The sequence below is a fragment of the Schistocerca gregaria genome, chromosome 8, assembly GCF_023897955.1.
Source record: "Schistocerca gregaria isolate iqSchGreg1 chromosome 8, iqSchGreg1.2, whole genome shotgun sequence".
Lineage (NCBI taxonomy): Eukaryota > Metazoa > Arthropoda > Insecta > Orthoptera > Acrididae > Schistocerca > Schistocerca gregaria.
This window is the reverse complement of record NC_064927.1, coordinates 196,807,244-196,825,981: the sequence shown is the minus strand read 5'-3', so window position 1 is coordinate 196,825,981 and position 18,738 is coordinate 196,807,244. Positions and strand designations below refer to the sequence as shown.

Genomic DNA, 18,738 nt, shown 5'->3' with positions numbered 1-18,738 from the left:
AATAAGACTAGTTTTTATACCTTGAACCATTTATCAAATGTGACGATTATTATGACTAGATGATTTCCAATGTGGAAGGCCCGAATTGGGTGCACTGTGTGCAGTTATCCGCCAGATACAAAAATCAATAACTCGAGAACTAAGTGAGATATTGTTCTATTCTCAGTTTTAACTAAAACTTCAATACGTCATATATATTTCATAACAATGTATGAGCACACAGGAAGTCTTTGCGTTTTTGCCTCTACAGACTCTTTAAAAATTTCATGCCATGCTTTACTTAATTTGATGCAGCGAAGTAACTAAGACAATAATGCAATGAAATTCAGTCCTTTATCGAGTTGAGATATTAGATTATAAGATGCGCAAAAATAATTTTTTTTTCCACCGAATAGTCTCTCAGTACAGACAGCACCATTAGACAAGCAGTATAGTGACAACAAAGCCGCATTCAGCATTGAATGCAGAAAGTGCATCTGTAGCAGACAAAGAGTTAATGGGATATTTTATTTCAATTAACAACAAAGTTATAAAGAGATGGAATTATGTGTTGCATGTTGCTTTATACAGATCAAGAACAATAGAAGATAAAATTTGCAGATAGTATTTTGACAGAAATTTTCATCAAATTTCTTGAGACACTGCTTGCTGCAAGTGGTGATCTAATATTCTATTCAAAATTTTCTGTGGTTTAAATAAGCAGGAACAGGAAACAATCATTCTATTTGATGGCCAAATTTGGTGTTATTTTTTTAACAATCTCAGTGCTTTTTTTTTTAAGGATTTTGTTGTTTTTTCCCTTTGTTTTTACAAATTCAGTGTTTTTTCTGCTATCTGTTCTTTTTCTTGCCAATTTCGCCCCTTTTTCCCCTCCAAATTCATATAACAAATAAGGTGTTATTTTTACCCATTTCGGCATTACTTTCTGCTAATTTTAATGTTATTTTTTCCACAGTCGCAGCAATTTAGTTGCTAAATCCATTGTTTTTCCCAGTTTCTGTGTGTTTTTTGCAGTTTTCATGTTTCTTTTTGCCCAATTTGATATTTTTTTACGAAATTGGTATAATTTTTTAGGATATTGGTACTAATTGTTGACAGTGTCTGTGATTTTGCATGATTTGACATTATTTTTTTGCCAGATTCAATGTTGGTTTTTCCCCATAATCAGTGTTACATTTTTTTCCTAAATTCATCTTACTTTTTTCCATATTCAGTATTTGTTTTGCCAAATTCAGTCCAATCTTTTTTCCAGATTCGGTGCTTTTCCCCAAATTCACTGTTTTTGCCAATTATAGTCTTTTTTTACCCATTTTGATGTGTTTATTATTAAATTTGTTGTTTTTATTACCAAATTAGGTATGTGTATTGCCAAATTCAGTGTTTTTTTTTTTTTGCCAATTTCGGTATTACTTTTTTGTTGATTTCAGTGCTGTTTTTGGAATTGCATCATAGTTATGTGGGAGGTGAAGTGTCATTTTCAGATTATACGAGAACCTCAGTCTTGAGGAAAAAGAATAACATAATGCAGTTTCAACATTCAGTTATGAATATTGGTAAACTACTGTCCTCCAATTTTTTATTTTTCATACAGGAAAGGTGCAAATTGTCAATTTCAAAAGAAAACACCAATTGGGCGTTATTTTTCGCGTTACTGTTTTTGCAAAATTTTCCCATCCCTATAAATAAGTCATTAGGGATATCAAATTAGGAGTGCTTTTAATTTTTGCAGAAACTATACCAATTTCATGTATGAAGCACCACCTGCAACAACGTATTTTTCTGCATTTACAGCTGAGTAATAAAGTCAGTGAAGTCCCAGCACGCCTTCAGGACAATAAGAAAGAACTAGAAAATAAGCTAAAGGAATATGATAAGCTTTTGCAAATGAAGCCTGCTTATGAAAGAACTGATATCATGCGCACCAAGGAGATACCAGAATTGAAGTAAGCATCAGTTTCATTCCTTCACCTTCATATATTCAGAATGTATGTTAAATATTGACAAATATTAAAATATAGTCACGTAGTTTATAGTTGCACTAAATAACTACAGATTTAGAATAGAATATTTGAAATCTAGGATTACCAAAACCTTTTTCTTATCTTGCCACAAATTGACTTTGTAGAAAATATGAGTAGACATTAAAGGGAGATGAGCAGTTATCATAATAATAGAAATTTGTGCATTGCCATAAATGCACAAGAAGGCAAACCACATTTTCAATAAATGTTGTGCTACCAGGTGTACCGGGATCAAATGAGCGTTAAGATAAAAATGTTTCGATAGGGAACATTTGTTGTGAACGAGGCCCCCCCCCCCCCTTTTTTTTAATGACATCTGCCAAAGAGATCTAGTATACATCAAGTCATGGAACAAACAACATCATATGTTTTCATCATGTTAACAATGTCGAATTTTGTACCAGAAAGTGATGATTTGCGGAAAGCATTAATTTTTTGTTTTCATTTGGAAAAAAGTGCTGCAGAGTCACATCAAATGCTTGTCAAGGCATATGGCAATCATGCTCTATCAGAAGCAACATGCAAAAGATGGTTTCAATGCTTCAGAAATAATGATTTTGATGTAAGAAATGAAGAACATGGAAGACCACCAAAAAAATTCGAAGACGCTGAAGTGCAAGCAATATTGGATGAAGATGATACTCTGAGTCAGAAGCAAATGGCAGCAATGCTAAATGTTGCACAGCAAACAATTTCTGACCGTTTGAAAGCTATGGGAAAGATCCAAAAGTGTGGAAAATGTGTGCCACATGAATTGAATGAAAGACAGATGGAAAACCGAAAAACCATTTGTCAAATTTTGCTTCAAAGACCTAAAAGAAAATCAATTTTGCATCGAATTGGTGATGATAAATGGATTTATTTTATGAATCCTAAATGGGAAAAATCATGGGTTAATCCGGGAGAACCATCAACATCGACTGCAAAACCACATCGATTCGGCAAGAAGACAATGCTCTGTTTGGTGGGATAAAAAAGCTGTGGTGTATCATGAGCTTCTAAAACCCAGTAAAAGTGTGAATACTTATCACTACAGACAACAAATGATCAATTTGAACTATGCATTGAGCAAAAAAAGACAAAAGACCAGAATGGGCCAGAGGACATGGCAAAGTATTTTTTTACACGACAATGCACCTGCACACAAAGCAAAACTGGTTCAGGATACAATCAAAACACTTGGCTGAAAGCTGCTACCCCACCCCACGTATTCATCAGACTTGGTCCCTTCCAACTACCATTCGTTTTCATCAATGGGACACGCATTGGCTGAGGAATACTTCCTACGAAGAAGTCGAAAATTGGGTGTCTGATTGGTTTGCTTCAAAAGACAAACATTTCTGTTGGCGTGGTGTCCACAAATTGCCAGAAAGGTAGTCAAAATTTATAGAAAGCAATGGTCAGTACTTTGAATAAAATGTTTTTACTTTTTAATTCAAAATTAGTGTTTCATTTCCTCAAAAAAACGCTCATTTCATACCGGTACACCTGGTAAATGCATGTCTGCTTGCGAAATTCTACTGGATTTAAACAGTAAATTGATAACTTTACTGGTTATTATTCATCTTACAATGGTGTATTTCCTTGTTTTCAGAGAGTCACTTCATCAAACAGAAGAGGCTTTAGATGCAGCTCGGAAACATATTAAGGATTTGAAGGAGCAGTTACTGGGTCCAAAAGCAAAGGAACAGATGGCAAAGGATATCCAAGGAGATGTAGTTCGCATTGATCAGTTGCAGACAGAACTGCGCCGCATAGACAAAGAAATTCAGGAGCTGCAGTCTAAGATGCCCACAGGTTGATAAAATATTATTGGACCTCTTCCAATAGTCAATTTCCTATAAAACCAATCTTCTATTTTAAGAATCTGCCATCTTCAACTGCCCATACACTGATGAGCCAAAACATTATGACCTCCTGCTTAATAGTCAATTGGTTCACATTTAAATGCAGTGCAGTAGTGATTCTGCATGGTGTGGATTCTTACAATTCCTTGATAAGGTTCCATGTGAATGTGGCACTAGGTATGTACATGCAAATCAGGCTTTTTCTCTAAATTATGGGTCATTGGTGCATGAGCTCAGGGCTAATGCCCAAAAGTGTCCCAGATATGTTCTGTCGGATTCAGATCGAGCAAATCTAGTGAGCAAGACGTCAAAGTGAATACACTATCATGCTCCTCAAACCACTGTAGCGTAATTCTGGTCTAGCAACACAGAGAGTTATTTTACTGGGAGATACCACAGCCCTTGCGGAAGATTTTAAGCGTTAAGCAATGCAGGTGGTCCATATAATGTTTGCGTGGTCCCCAGCTGTGATGGTGCTTTCGATTACTACCACATCCCATGTGGAATCCCAAGTGAATGTCTACCGGCTGTGTCTGTAAAGCAGTACACATTTCGAGCAAACTGTCACCGGGATGAATGTACATGAATACAAGTTCGTCATGCAAGTGGAACAATAAACGTGATTTGTCCAACCATGTTACACATTTCCATTGATCCACGATCCAGTCTTGATGATATCATGCCCACTGCAATTGTAATTGAAAATGTCTTTTGGTCTATTAGGAAACGCACAGGAGTTGTCTGCTGCAGACTCCAATGTTCAACAATGTGTACTGAACTGTATGCTCTGAACCTACACCAGCATTTTACTCTCTTTGTCAAATCTGTCACATATGCTGCCTGTCCTGCTTTACAGAGTAGGCAAGCCCCAATGTTTTGTGATGAGGTCTGGAACTACAACGTATTGTCCCTTAGTCACGATTTCACACTTCTTCAGACACTTTCCATACTTGACACCTGATGTGCAGGATGGGAGGAGAGAATGACAGGGAGTAGGAATCCAGATTGGCTGGTTTCTCAATGATAACCAAAACATTGTTCAAACGTGTTGTCAGTTTTATTATGAGTTCAGAGGTTCGTAAGGCACACTCTGGGTAAATGCCAGACATCTGTAGAGGCCATTACATCCAAAGCATTGAGTTGATCATAGGAGGGTAGGAAAAGGATGTGTGTCAGATCAGGAGTCTCCAGCAGAGAGAGTTACCTTGTCTCGGTCTGGCACTCTGTTCCTGAGTCCTAAGCATAGGAAATTCCTCATATAGGAATTTCCCATGCTCTCATCATTTGAGTATTACAGATGATGTTCACAAAGTGTCTGTCCAACAACACTCCTTAACTGAGAAGAATGCCAGCCCACCAACATGGACAGCTACAGCAACAAGCTGTCGGAGCAGCCTCCCAGTAACCAGCAATCTTAGTCAAAGAAAGCAATTTAAAAAAGGCCACCTGCATATTAGAACCCTAACTTGTGACTAGCTTTTCTGTTATTGAAATGCTTTTTTAGCAGGTGCCATACCACAACAATTTAAAGTCACTTACATAAATTTCCCTTTTTGTGACTGTTATTGTCACTGGAATCATTACTTATTTGTCTCGCCTCTGCTTACACAGTTTTCTTAGTGCATCACTTGTTCGCAACATCACCAGATGGCATTTAACATTGCAGTGAGCAGTCATCTTAGTGTTTTGACTCACCAGCATATGCCACTGATATATTACTTTGCTCAGTGGATACTTTACAATGGGACAGGTGAATATGGTTTTGTTGCATGATCATTTCAACTGTTCAAGTTTCTCCATGCTATAACTGGATGAATCTATGCTGCTTTTAGTACAAGGTACCAAATTAGGAGTACTCGTTGAAAAATACATGAAATCAGCCTTACAACAGTTCCACTTCTACAGCATTTGTAACTGTACATGAATATTACACATGCTGCATAGATATCACGGAAATGATTTGGGCCTTTCTACATACTCAACTGAAACACAGACGTTCATTAACCAATATTAAAGGTATTTAAAATTTCTGCATTATGCTACTTGAACATACATATATCACAGTACATATTTCTATAATAGAGGGAAACATTCCTCGTGGGAAAAATATATCTAAAAACAAAGAGGCTGTAACTTACCAAACGAAAGCGTTGGTATGTTGATAGAGACAATACAAAACACACACACAAATTTCAAGCTTTCGCAACCCAAGGTTGCTTCATCAGGAAAGAGGGGGAAAGAAGAAAGGATGTGCGACTGACATTTCTGCCCAACCTCTTTGCATGTACATATGTCTGCCTGTGTTTGTATATGTTCAGATGGATGTGTGTGTGTGTGTGTGTGTGTGTGTGTGTGTGTGTGTGTGTGTGTGCGTGCGTGCGCAAGTGTATACCTGTCCTTTTTTCCCCCTAAGGTAAGTCTTTCTAATCCTGGGATTGGAATGACTCCTTACCCTCTCCCTTTAAACCCACATCCTTTTGTCTTTCCCTCTCCTTCCCTCTTTTCTGATGAAGCAACCTTGGGTTGCAAAAACTTGAAATTTGTGTTTGTGTGTTTTTTATTGTCTCTATCAACATGCCAACAGTACATATTTCATTTTATTGATACGAAACGTAATCAGTTGCATGCTGTGAAACAACGTCACAATTTTAGTTTACTTTCTAGATCTAAAGTCTGTTTTATTATTCAGGTTACTGAGGTGTGGCTTGTATTGCATTGTTTTATGTCTGATTTTCACTTACGCCACGAAGTATTATCTGTTAGCACATTTCTGAGGTTCACTTTGATTTGCAGCACTACACATTTCTCGAAGTGGAATATGATGCAATATAGCACCACTAGTGTTTCTTTACATACTTATGAATAAACATGTGTGTGTGTGTGTGTGTGTGTGTGTGTGTGTGTGTGTGTGTGTGTGTGTGTGTGTAGTATTGTGAACTTAATGGCTTGATTTGGTTTTCACTTTATCTAAAAAATGTTCTCTTCATGTTTGGTTTGTCGTCGTTTTAGTGATGTTAGTGGGCTTAAATATATAATTGAAATGAAGGAGAAGTGTGGAAGTTGATCTAAGTGGAAAGTATTGTAGAAAAAGGAGAGGCGGCAAAGACGAGTAAATGTAGTGAAAAGTGAATTCAAAGAGGAGAAAAGAAGAATGTGTTGGTAATAAAATGGAAGAACGAGAGAAATAGAGATGAAATGCAGGAGGTGGTGGTTTACTTTTGCTACTTTTTTCTATGTGATCTCTTCAGTGATTTTACATAATGTCTTGTTTCAAATATTTACCTGCTCATTAATCAGGTGTTTATTGTGGTTTAACATTTTGCACAATAAATTGCAGTTGTTTCAAAGAAAATGCCTTTTTTGCACGCTGCACATCGAAATTTTTATTTTTATTTGTGCACCCAGGTGCGTTTAACCTTTTTTACAAGGTGAAACGCGTCTGGGTGCAGAAATAAAAATAAAAATTTCGATGTGCAGCATGCAAAAATGCATTTTCTTTGAAACAACTGCAATTTATATACAGCTGCTACCAAAATGGCCACTACAAGAAATGTGCTTTGTATAATGTTTTTAAAAAGTGAGATGTCTGTCTGTACTTATGTTTTTCTTTTGTGTTTAGCCAGTAATATTCCTGTTTAAGTTGATCTGCAAATTGAGAGGTTAGTACTGTACTTCCATTCTCTGATGTTTTCTTTATACTGTCAAAATCGGCCTGATGTAGATTTCGTTTTAGTCCTTGCAATTGAACTGGTAGATACCAGGTTGTTGGTATTAGTCTTGTTTTGATTTTTGATGTGTGCTCCTCTACTGAATTATTCTTAATGTAGGCAACGTTTATACCCTGTTTTTTATTACTATATTTACCTGAGTACAAGACGAAACATCCCGTTTTTTAAGATGTTCTCTGAGACAAAATTTTATTTTGAACACATCCTGACTAATCGGAACTACAAACTTTTTTATTGATGTAAAGTAACTGCCAAAATGTTAACATCATGCATACTCTAAAATTTCACCATTTATTAATTGTCTACATTAGGAGAAATAAAATAAGCAGAAACAAATGGTTTACATTAATTTTCAGACCATTTGCTTTTCTGCCTTTATTGCTTGCTAACACTGCTGTTTGTGGTATTACTATTTTTAAAAGTAGTAATAGTAGTAATAATAATAATAATAATAGCACAGCTGTGAAATTAATACCTTTTTTCTTTTTTTGTCACAAATATTTGGCAGTTTCTTCCCAGTATATTGTTATTTCCGAGGTTGTCATTGTGGTGGTACCTGGGAACACAGCTGTTTTTCTACTGAACACATATAAGATTTGTAGTACACTCTGATGTGGGGAATGTTACAACGTCTCTTTCTTCCAAACAAATCACTTCCCCACTGCTCTTTCATTGGCTGTGTAAAACCAGCTGTCACACCCCCTTCCATTCCCATTATACGTCATGGCGAGTGTCAGCAACAATGTAGCAAGAAGCACTTAAGTGCACCACTGCCCCCTATCTATACTTTTACCATTCCTGCAGAAATTGGTACTCTTGTTGAATATTTGTCCAACTTTAGTCAGTTAGATTCAAACTACAAATGAACTCAGGCAAACTGCAGTTTAAACGTGGCAGATGTTCATAAAAAGCCATAGTACATAGTATAGAGTCTCATGGTTGGCAATGCAAAATTTGCTTCTCACTCTAACGCCCTTCCTCACAGTTATCTTAGCTCTCATAAAGTTAGTGGCACTGTTCGCCTTCCAACCCTTCCACAGTGCTGAGCTTGAACAACTGTGCAAAGCAGACTATAATATCTTCTAGTGTGCAGGCCATATGTAACAACACCAACTAATACATAAAAAAAGATCACATCTACAATTCTTGAACTTTCTCTTCTCCCACAATCTAGTGTCATCTGTTGTTACTATCCACACAACAGGTTTTTCCGCTGTAATTTATTCTCGTGATAACAATTACAGTCAGTTTAATGTGATTTATTTCCTTTGTTAAACATTTCATTCTGAATTAATTTTCCTTCGTGTTTCAACTGAATATCATCATCATCATCATCATCATGCTCTAAAGCTGATTAAAAGGTGGTAACAATTTTACCTGGTATTCTGATATGTAAGCAGTGACCAAATTGCTCATTTGCTATTTACCTAGTAAATCACTACAGTACCTCATAATCAAATAGAATATTGGTTCTGAATCAGCCAATGTTTTTCGGAGGACAATATTTCTGATTTTGAATGTTACCTTTATTTAAAAACTGGCTTTAATGTTTGGGTGTGGCATCCATACATGTATGACAATGTTTTCTGCAAACCTGTTCAGATACAACAAACAATCGTTAAGCTGATAGAATTTAATGCTATTTCCTCCTGTGTTTCACAAAATTGTCAAATTTTTAGTCAGAGGAATAGACTGATGTGGTGGCTAGTTCACAGTTTCTCATGTGTCTCATGCACTAGCACCACGCAAGTTAGTATCACGATTGTTCAAGAAATATTGATGCCATATCAAGTGTTTTGGTGTATTGGGAAATCTCAAGCGAGTATTGTTGATAGAGCCCTGCCCTTCCAATTGCTTCAAAATAAATCTGCACATCACCTCAACAACCAAAGTTTCGTCCCTAAATGTAAGGCAGACTCTATAAATGTGTGACTATCTCTGTATACTCAGCTAAATGATGTGAAAATGTTGACCTCAGCAGCAATAGTTTAATCTGTGAGTATAAGATGCCCCTGTATTTTTCGAATGACGAATTTGGGAGAAACCTTGTCTTATTGGGTAAATACGATATATTACTATTTATTCACTTTGTAGAGAACCATGCTGCAGCTACTGATGGGAGTCACTGTTCCTTTATTAACTGAATGGCCTTGGTCAATAGTGACAGCCGTTTTGACACAGCCCACCATAGTTAGCAGATGAATTCAGCATATCTTCGTACCAGTAAATGAAAGTAGACACAACACACAAAAGTTGTCATGATAAGTCTTACTAAATTTCAGGCTGGCCACACTTTTTACTGTATAGGCACTTTCTAGACTCAGCAAGCGGATTTTGCAGTTTGTTCTGCTGTTTTTCAATGTCACAGCATTTTACAACATTTAGAATCATTTTCCGAATCACAGTACTAACCTCTCAATTTGCAGATCAACTTAAAACAGGAATATTATTGACTAAACACAACTGAAAAACATAAGTACAGACATACATCTCACTTTTTAAGAACACCATACAAAGCACGTTTCTTGTAGTGGCCATTTTCAAAGCAGCTGTATATAAATTACAGTTGTTTCAAAGAAAATGCCTTTTTTGCATGCTGCACATCGAAATTTTTATTTTTATTTGTAGACCCTCTCTGTGTTTTATAAAGACAGTGATGCAACAAGTAACTGATATCCATAGCTAAAAATATATTATTTGTTCTAGGTGGCTTGTAATCATCACAGCTGATGTCTACATCTCTCAATATACCCCCTTTCTTCAGTTTGTTCACTAATTACAAGGTTTTTTTGGTTTGTTCCACAACTTGATCAGCAGAATCTGATGGCTGTCCATGAATACTTACATATTCTTTCTCCTGCTCGTAAAACTTGAGAGTTTGTAGCTACTCCAGTGCCTGGCTGTTTAGCAGAACACCTCAATGCTAAGGATTGTCACTGGACGAAATAACTTTTTTCTGTGGCATTTTCCATGTATCACAATTTTATAAATTACAGTATACTGCAAGCACACAATAGAAACCAAGCAAAGTTCACATTGTTTATGTTGACATAAAACAAAGTCATCAGTGTGGGATCTTTGGCATCATCACTGGAAGTGATTACAGTGCTGGGACTGGTTCACTCCCGACACTGGGTGCCTTATGCTTCTCACTCATCATTTGTTAAACTGTTGCACTGCCAACTTGAAACGCATGCATCAAGTGCAAAGTTTCAGCTGTCTGAGTATAGGGGTAACTGTCCAGTGACCTAAAGCACATAAAACAGTTTTAGAAAAAGCAGATACCAGACTGAGATTCATAGGAAGAACGTTAAGGAAATGTAATTCATGCATATGGCACTGGTTGTGAAGTAGCTATTGAATTGAGCATGTTAGTTGCTGATCATGGGTACCTAAAATGTTGTATAGAAATAGTAACAGAGCTGGTATATGACATGGCTGCTTTTGCAGGTTGCCCTACCTCTAATGAGATAGTATAAGCCTTTGAAAGCACTGGAATAGGATTTGTTGTGTAGGAGAATTGGGCAGGCCTTTAGAAACTGCCACCCTCTGACGCACTTCTCTTCCAAGGTACAATAAATCTCTACCTCCTGTAAATTTGATAGCGGCCACCCTTTCACTTTAACATACGACACCGTCATTTTTTCTGTTATATCTCCCAACAAATGTTGCTCATTCTTGAGATGCTTTGCTACAGCTGACAAGCTATTCTCTCCATTATTATATTTTTTAAACCTAACTTCAGAATTCCTTCCCGTCTACCCCACATACCTCACTTCACAATCCTGACATTTTACTTCATACACACCTAATTTTCTCATCAAGTTCTCACCTGTGTCCATCTTATGCCTCAGACTCTGTCCTGATTTGTGTCCATCTTGAAAGCAATTCTAACACCTTTCTTGCTAAACAACCTCACCAATTGTTGTGACTTGGTCATGCAATATGGCACAACTCTATATTTGTCTGGTTTTTTATCATCTTGCTGGTTACCATGCTTAGCTGGTATATCGAAACAATTTTCTACCACTATATGTCTAAGGGTTTTCATTTCCTCATTCTTGTTTTCCAGGCTTAGAGGTATGGAATTAGCCATGTGCACCACATTTTTGAAAAGTGCTATTTATGTTTGTTGGGGGCACCATGAGGACTTACTGTTAACTGCTCCTGTCAACTTGAGCCTCCTAAAAATTCCTGTCTTGATTGTATTGGTCCTCAGGTCCAGATAATTTCAGACTCCATGTTTTTCATGATCTGGTATAAAAACTATGCCCTTATGCATATTATTGAAGTCATTCAACAACTCATTTATTTCTTCCTTGGACCTCTGATATACTATGAAAATATCTACAACATATCTACTGTACATCTGCACTTTGTCACTGTATTTAACATTTGCCTTTAAAAATGCTGTTTCATACTTATTCAAGATGATGTCTGCCATCTACCCTGCTAGTGCACATCCCATTGCTAAAACTTTATCCTGTACATAAAACTTACGATCGAACTTTTAACTCAGGACATCTGTAATTCCCATATGTCTGCCAGTATGCGGAGGATTGTTCTATATGGTTTCTTTGTTTTAAGCACTTGAAAATAGTATAATGTTATCCCGAAACATATTGTGGTAAAATAATCACACAATTGGCAACTGGACTGAATATCCTCAATATTACTTGAACAACAGTTGTATGACGGCTTCACATCAGTTATCCAGTGACCAGTTGTGCACTAGAATGAATGGTCACCTTCAAGCTGTGACCAAGAATAGAGTTGACTACTCAGTAGCAGAGCATGCTGCTAGAGTTCAGTATTTGCTTCACAGCCTATGCCAGTTTGACCCTTCACTACCCCCCCTACTACGCCCTCCCACCCCCCTCCCCCAGCAACACCATCATTGGTAAAGCAGATGCTGGACTGAGTACATTGGAAGAATCCTAAGGAAATGCAATCCGAAAACAAAGGAAGTAGGTTACAGTACACTTGTTCGCCCACTGCTTGAATACTGCTCACCGGTGTGGGATCCGTACCAGATAGGGTTGAAGGAAGAGATAGAGAAGATCCAGTGGAGGGCAGTGTGCTTCATTACAGGATCATTTACTAATTGCAAAAGTGTTACAGAGCTGACAGATAGACTCCAGTGGAAGACTCTGCAAGAGAGACGCTCAGTAGCTCGGTACGGGCTTTTGTTGAAGTTTCGAGAACATAGTTTCACCGAGGAGTCAAGCAGTATATTGCTTCCTCCTCCGTATATCTCGCGAAGAGACCATGAGGATAAAATCAGAGAGATTAGAGCCCACACAGAGGAATACCGACAATCTTTCCTTCCACGAACATTATGAGACTGGAATAGAAGAGAGAACCGATAGAGGTACTCTAAATACCCTCCGACGCACACCGTCAGGTGGCTTGCGAAGTAGGGATGTAGATGTAGATGTAGATGTTCTGAACTACACAGATGGAAGTCATCCTTGCAACACATCCTTCACTTCCAAATCCTCCTGGTCACAATTGCTTCTTCCATCCTGTCACCTCCTCCCAAACTACTCCTTCATGTCATTGTTATCGTGTGCTGCACATACCCACTACCTTTAGTGTCTGTGTGTTCCATTCCTATTTTGCAGCTCTGTTACCTCCTGCTAAGACTTCAGATATTCTTTCCCAGCTCCACCTGCTTCACCCCTTTTTCGCCCTCTAACCACACCACCCGACACAATCTGTCCACCCAGTCTACCTGCCAAACTGCTTTCTTGCCATTCTGTGTCCAGCTGCTCGGAGTGGCCGGACGGTTTGAGGCACCATGTCCCACACAGCGCAGCCCCTCCTGCCGGAGGTTCGAGTCCTACCTCGGACGTGTGTGTGTGTGTGTGTGTGTGTGTGTGTGTGTGTGTGTGTGTGTGTGTGTGTGTTTTCTTTTTAGCCTAAGTTAGTTTAAGTAGTGTGTAAGACAATTCATACACATACACACATTCTGTGTCCAGCTGGCGCAATGCAGCTGCACAAGTGTGTGGGGGTGGGGGAGAGGTGCAGATGTAAGTGTAATTTAGCTCATTAACCCTTTCGCAGGTCACGGAAAGTATTTCTTTACTGTGTTCATATGTGTTGTACCATTTCTGTACACTCTTGACATCTAGTAGTAGTCCATTGCATGAAGGGTAAGGGAGGTATACGTACTACCAAATGACGTTATTTTAAACGCCATTGGGAAGTATGCTTACCATTAAAGTAGTTTATGCACAAGACATGTTCACAACTCGTTGTCTAGTGATTAGCTTTGCTGCTTCTGGATAAGGGGGTCCCGGGTTTGATTCCCGGCCCTGTTGGGGGTCTTCCCTGCCCAGGGACTGGACCATTTCATCATCATTATCATCATTGTTGTTCATGACTGTGGCGAGATTGGCTTGTGAAAAAAATTGACTGTGTCAAAATTGGAACTTTGTACGGGTGCTGATGACCGCGCAGTCGAGCGTCCCACAAACCAGTCATCATCATCATCATCATCCATGAGACTTAGGAAGTATACTCACCACAAAATTAATATTTCTTTTGGAGACTTGGGGAAACATACTTATTACCAACTTAGTGGTGTTACACAATGTTCATGATAATATGTCTTACCACCTCTGGATGTGCCTGACATTGCGCTAGTGCACTGCAGCAGGTGTATCAAAACTGTTATAGCAATCGGTTTCTTTTTGTCATGAGATCTTCTACTCCGAAGTTGAAACACATTGTTTGTTTCTGCAGTACATATTATTGTGACTTCTATCAGCAATCTTTGACATAATACAAAAACTGAGCACTTTATCCACCAACCGAAAGGGCATGATCATTGTCTTGTAGGAAAAAGATGGAAGCATTTCAGCAATGGCAAAGTACGTGGTCTGTGTGCCACCGTGGTGAAAGAATACATGCATGGCAAAATGGTGCTATCCAAAACAGGCACCAAGGTAGTTGTGGTGCAGCATGGGCTGTAGTAATGGGTAAAAAATGGCTGCAGAATAGACATGCAACTGTTAAACTACTGACAGCCTAAATGAATGTGTCTCTCCAATAACCATTCAGCAAACATTTTTGCACACGGGCCTCTGCAGCAGGTGTCTACTCGCGCATCCATTCTGACCACTGTTCATTGGGGACAACAGCTGGAATCTGCTCGCCTATGGTGCAACTGGACTTCCACTGAGTGGTGACTGATGGCCTTTTCAGATGAGTCACTTGTATGCTCCATTGGACAGATGACCATTGGCATGCACGGCATGAAATACCTGAAAGCAAATGCTCTGCATGAGTTATGGTCTGGGGAATGTTTTCATGGCATTCCGTAGGTGATCTTTTCATGCTGGAAGGCACAGTGGATCAACACAAGCATGCATCTGTCCTTGGAAACCATTTCAACCCCTACATGCAATTTTTGATACCTCGGCATGATAGCATCTATCAGCAGAACAATCCAATGTGTCACACGGCTCAAGTTGTATGTACTTGGTTCGAATAACTGCAAGATGAGTTTACCATACTCCCCTGGCCACCAAACTCCACTTATTTAAACCCCACCAAGAATCTGTGGAGCCACATTGATCGGGCTGTTTGCTCCATGGTTCCTCAACTGAGAAACCTATCACAGCTGGCCATGAAACTGGAGTCGGCATGGCCTGGCCGTGAGTTGTGCACGGATAGCCAAATGCTAAGGGAACTGCTCGCAATAAAAGGGAAATTCAGTTTGAGTCCTGGTCTGAAAAAAAATTTCATTGTTGGCCTTCCATTCTACAGCTGATGGTTGACCATATCCACATTTGCAAATACATTTAATGTGTTCATTGACTCAAACTTCATTACTCCAGTTGACCTTAGGTAAATAGAATAACATCTTCCTAAACATAAGCTGTTAAAAATTGCGCATCTTGTTCAACTTTTTAATGTGTTGTTTCTGGTTTAGGTAGCCTTCTTGATGTGCACACAGAAATTTTAAACATTTTCGTAAACATGGAACAATTCTATCGAGGAGGATTTAAGAATACATTGACATTATAGTGGAATCTGCTGAAATGATAGTGAAAGTGCCTTGCAGAATTATGATGTTATTGGCTAGCGTTCAGACTATTCTAGGGCATATAAATGATACTGAATCTCCAACATTTTTTGGCTGTCACAGGATCATCACGCTCCATGGAGGAAGCACTGGCAGAGCAGGAGGAGCTTCGAGCACAAGTCAGTGCAATTCAGCGTGCACTCCACACAAAACAGGAGTCACTGAGAAGGCATTCAGAGAGAGTCAACCAGCTGAGGGAGCGAAAAAATGTACTTATGGAAAAGAAATTGAAGGTTTGTTCCTCGGCCGTTGAAATTTACTCACATCTAAAATGTGCATCTTCTCTTAGATTCTAGTAGGTGTATGCATTATGAGGGTAACTTCAAAGTTTTACGCCCTATAAGATATAACTGAAGAAAATAATTTATTTTACAAAATAACTTTACAGGCCTTCAATATAATCTCAATTCTTGCTTATGACAGCTTCTGAACATTAGCAACTTCTGTATTCCGGATAAGACACCTTCATTGTTGAGCTGTCTGGTAACTTGGCTGACCTCTCTGAAAGCTTCATCAGTTGTATCAAAACGTTTTCCGTGGAGTTGTTCCTTCGATTTGGTAAAAAGACAAAGTCTCATGGGCTAATATCACGACCGAATCGTGGGTGGGAAGTATTTCCCACCTGTATTTTTCAAACGTTTCTGCCACCGATGTTGCAAAATGGTGTCTTGCATTATCACGCAAAATGAGGACACCAGCTGCAAGCATGGCCTTGTTTGACAAATTTTCAGGTGCAAAACATGTTGCAGAAACAGCTCGTAGTACGCACCTGTTACATGTGTCCCCTGGGGCACTCTGTTTGTAGCTATGACTCCATTCACATAATACACAAAGATCGTCGTCATTTTCACCCTTAATTCTTGGCAGCAGAATTTTTCGACTGTCAAGAATTGAAACTTTTCCATTGTGATGACTGAGACTTAAGTTCTGGCTCAAAATCTCATAACCAGGTTTGATCAGCTGCAACAATCCTGATTGGAAACTGTTTTATTTCTGTTCCATAATTGAAACAGTTCTCCTGCAATTCTTTTTTCGACCTACTTCCTGTTTTTCACTGAGATCGTGCTGAACCAATCTGACAGGAACTTTCCCATCTGCATCTTCTCAGTAATGAGTCTGTAAACTAAAATGACAGATACTCAGGCCTCGCATGAAATTTCACCATTAGTTTTTTGTTGATCCTCTCTCAAAATATAATTAACAATCACCTGAGAGGTATAGTGTGTTGCAGTTGATGGCCTTCCACTAATTGGTTTCTCCTCAGTGCTTACCCGACCTTAACAGAAAAGAGCAGACCACTGTGGTACTTTGCTTTGTCCCACCACACTATTCCCACACACCTCTCTCAAAGCATTGTACATTTATGTTGGTTCTTTCCACTTAGGGATACAGTTTTGATGTAGGAATACTGGTCACTATTTCTAATCTGACCTGACTCTGTTTCAACTTCCATTTTAAAACTGAATTACTCAAAACACAACCACATAAGCTAGTAAACACATGTACAACTGTCACTCACAAAATCTCACTTACAACTGACGCTTTTTCAACGTGATCACGCCACCTTTAACAGTTGTGCATGCACAGTGTGCCGAACTTTTGAAACAACCTTCATAAATAGCACTCTCTACTGTATACGGGCTGCTTTTCATTTTAGTTTATAAAATTAGGCCATGTTGGTGCTGTATCCTTATGTTGTATAGTTCTGCATCTTTCAAAATAGTACCGCTGTGAAGAAGGCACTGGACTCTTGTTCTGAAGGAGCAAGGTACAAATCAACCTCTGGTGTTGGCATGATTTCCCTGTATTTAATGACCTCCACATTGTCGAAATACTAGTTTTTAGTCTCACTTATCTACAGTGTATCAGAAAATGATATTATGAAGTTGCAAACAAATGATGACTTACAACTTCAAGAATTGATGTAGATGTCCACATTCCGACACTGACGGGGTAAAAAGATCGCAACACCAAGAAGAGTTGCGCGATGTAAACAAAAGTTGGTAGACATGTTTCTACATGTGAAAGATGATGTCTATTCAAATTTCACATCAGTCACATAAGAGTGGCACTAGTAGTGCCACTATGAGAATGCAAATCAGTTTTGCTTTAAATACACGATGTAACAGTAGTGAACATTAATTACTTTTGACATTGGACATGGTGAGTTAAGATTAGTCCATAATGTCTTAAAGGCCTCACTGGGTTTGTGTAATAGGGCTACTAGGAGCTGGATATTCCTTTTGTGATATTGCAGAAAGACTTGGCAGGAATGTAGCCACTGTACATGATTGCTGGCAGTGGTGGTCACAAGAATGTGTGGGCGCAAGGTGGCCAGGCTCTGAATGACCACATGGCACTACCGAGGGGGGAGACCATCGTGTTCAGTGTATGGCTCTGTTGTATCATACTGCATCTGCAGCAGCAAGTAACGCAATGAACTGTTACAAATCGGTTACTTCAAGGACAGCTCAGAGTCAAATGCCCTGCAATGTGCTCTCCACTGATCCCAAGCCATCACCATATGTGACTTCAGTGGTGTCAAGCAAGAGCTCATCGGAGGGCAAAGTGGACGTCTGTTGTGTTTTCTGATGAAATCTGGTTCTGCCTTGATGCTAGTGATAGGCATATGTTGGACAAGGAAGATGCCAGTTGAGGACCTGCACCCAACAAAGCTGCATGCGAGACACACTTGACCTACAGCTTGAGTTATGGTCTGAGGTGTGATTACGTATGACAGTAGGAGCACTCTCGTGGTTAACCCACGCATCTTGAACGCAAAATTGTATGTCATTCTGGTGGTACGACCTGTTGTCCTGCCATTCGTGAACAGCATTCCATGGATTGTTTTCCAACAGGATAACACTCACCTCTATACCCCTGTTGTAATCCAACATACTCAACAGAGTGTCGATGTCTTGCCTTGGCCTGTTCAATCCCCAGATCTTTCTCCATTCAAGCACATTTGGGACATCATTGAACAATAACTCCAGCGTCATCCACAAACAGCGTTAACCATCCCTGTATTGACCGACCAAGTGCAATAGGCA

The 18,738-nt window shown here is 38.9% G+C and overlaps 1 protein-coding gene across 1 annotated transcript in view; it reads left to right on the top strand.

Annotated features, from left to right (window-relative positions):
- The window catches only part of LOC126283945 (DNA repair protein RAD50), a 238,345-nt gene that overhangs the window by 158,900 nt on the left and 60,707 nt on the right, over window positions 1-18,738 (top strand). Inside the window, exons 16-18 of the mRNA XM_049982352.1 lie at window positions 1,792-1,943; window positions 3,616-3,818; window positions 15,752-15,921. Coding sequence (XP_049838309.1) covers window positions 1,792-1,943; window positions 3,616-3,818; window positions 15,752-15,921 — 525 coding nt within the window. The remainder of the gene's footprint in view (window positions 1-1,791; window positions 1,944-3,615; window positions 3,819-15,751; window positions 15,922-18,738) is intronic.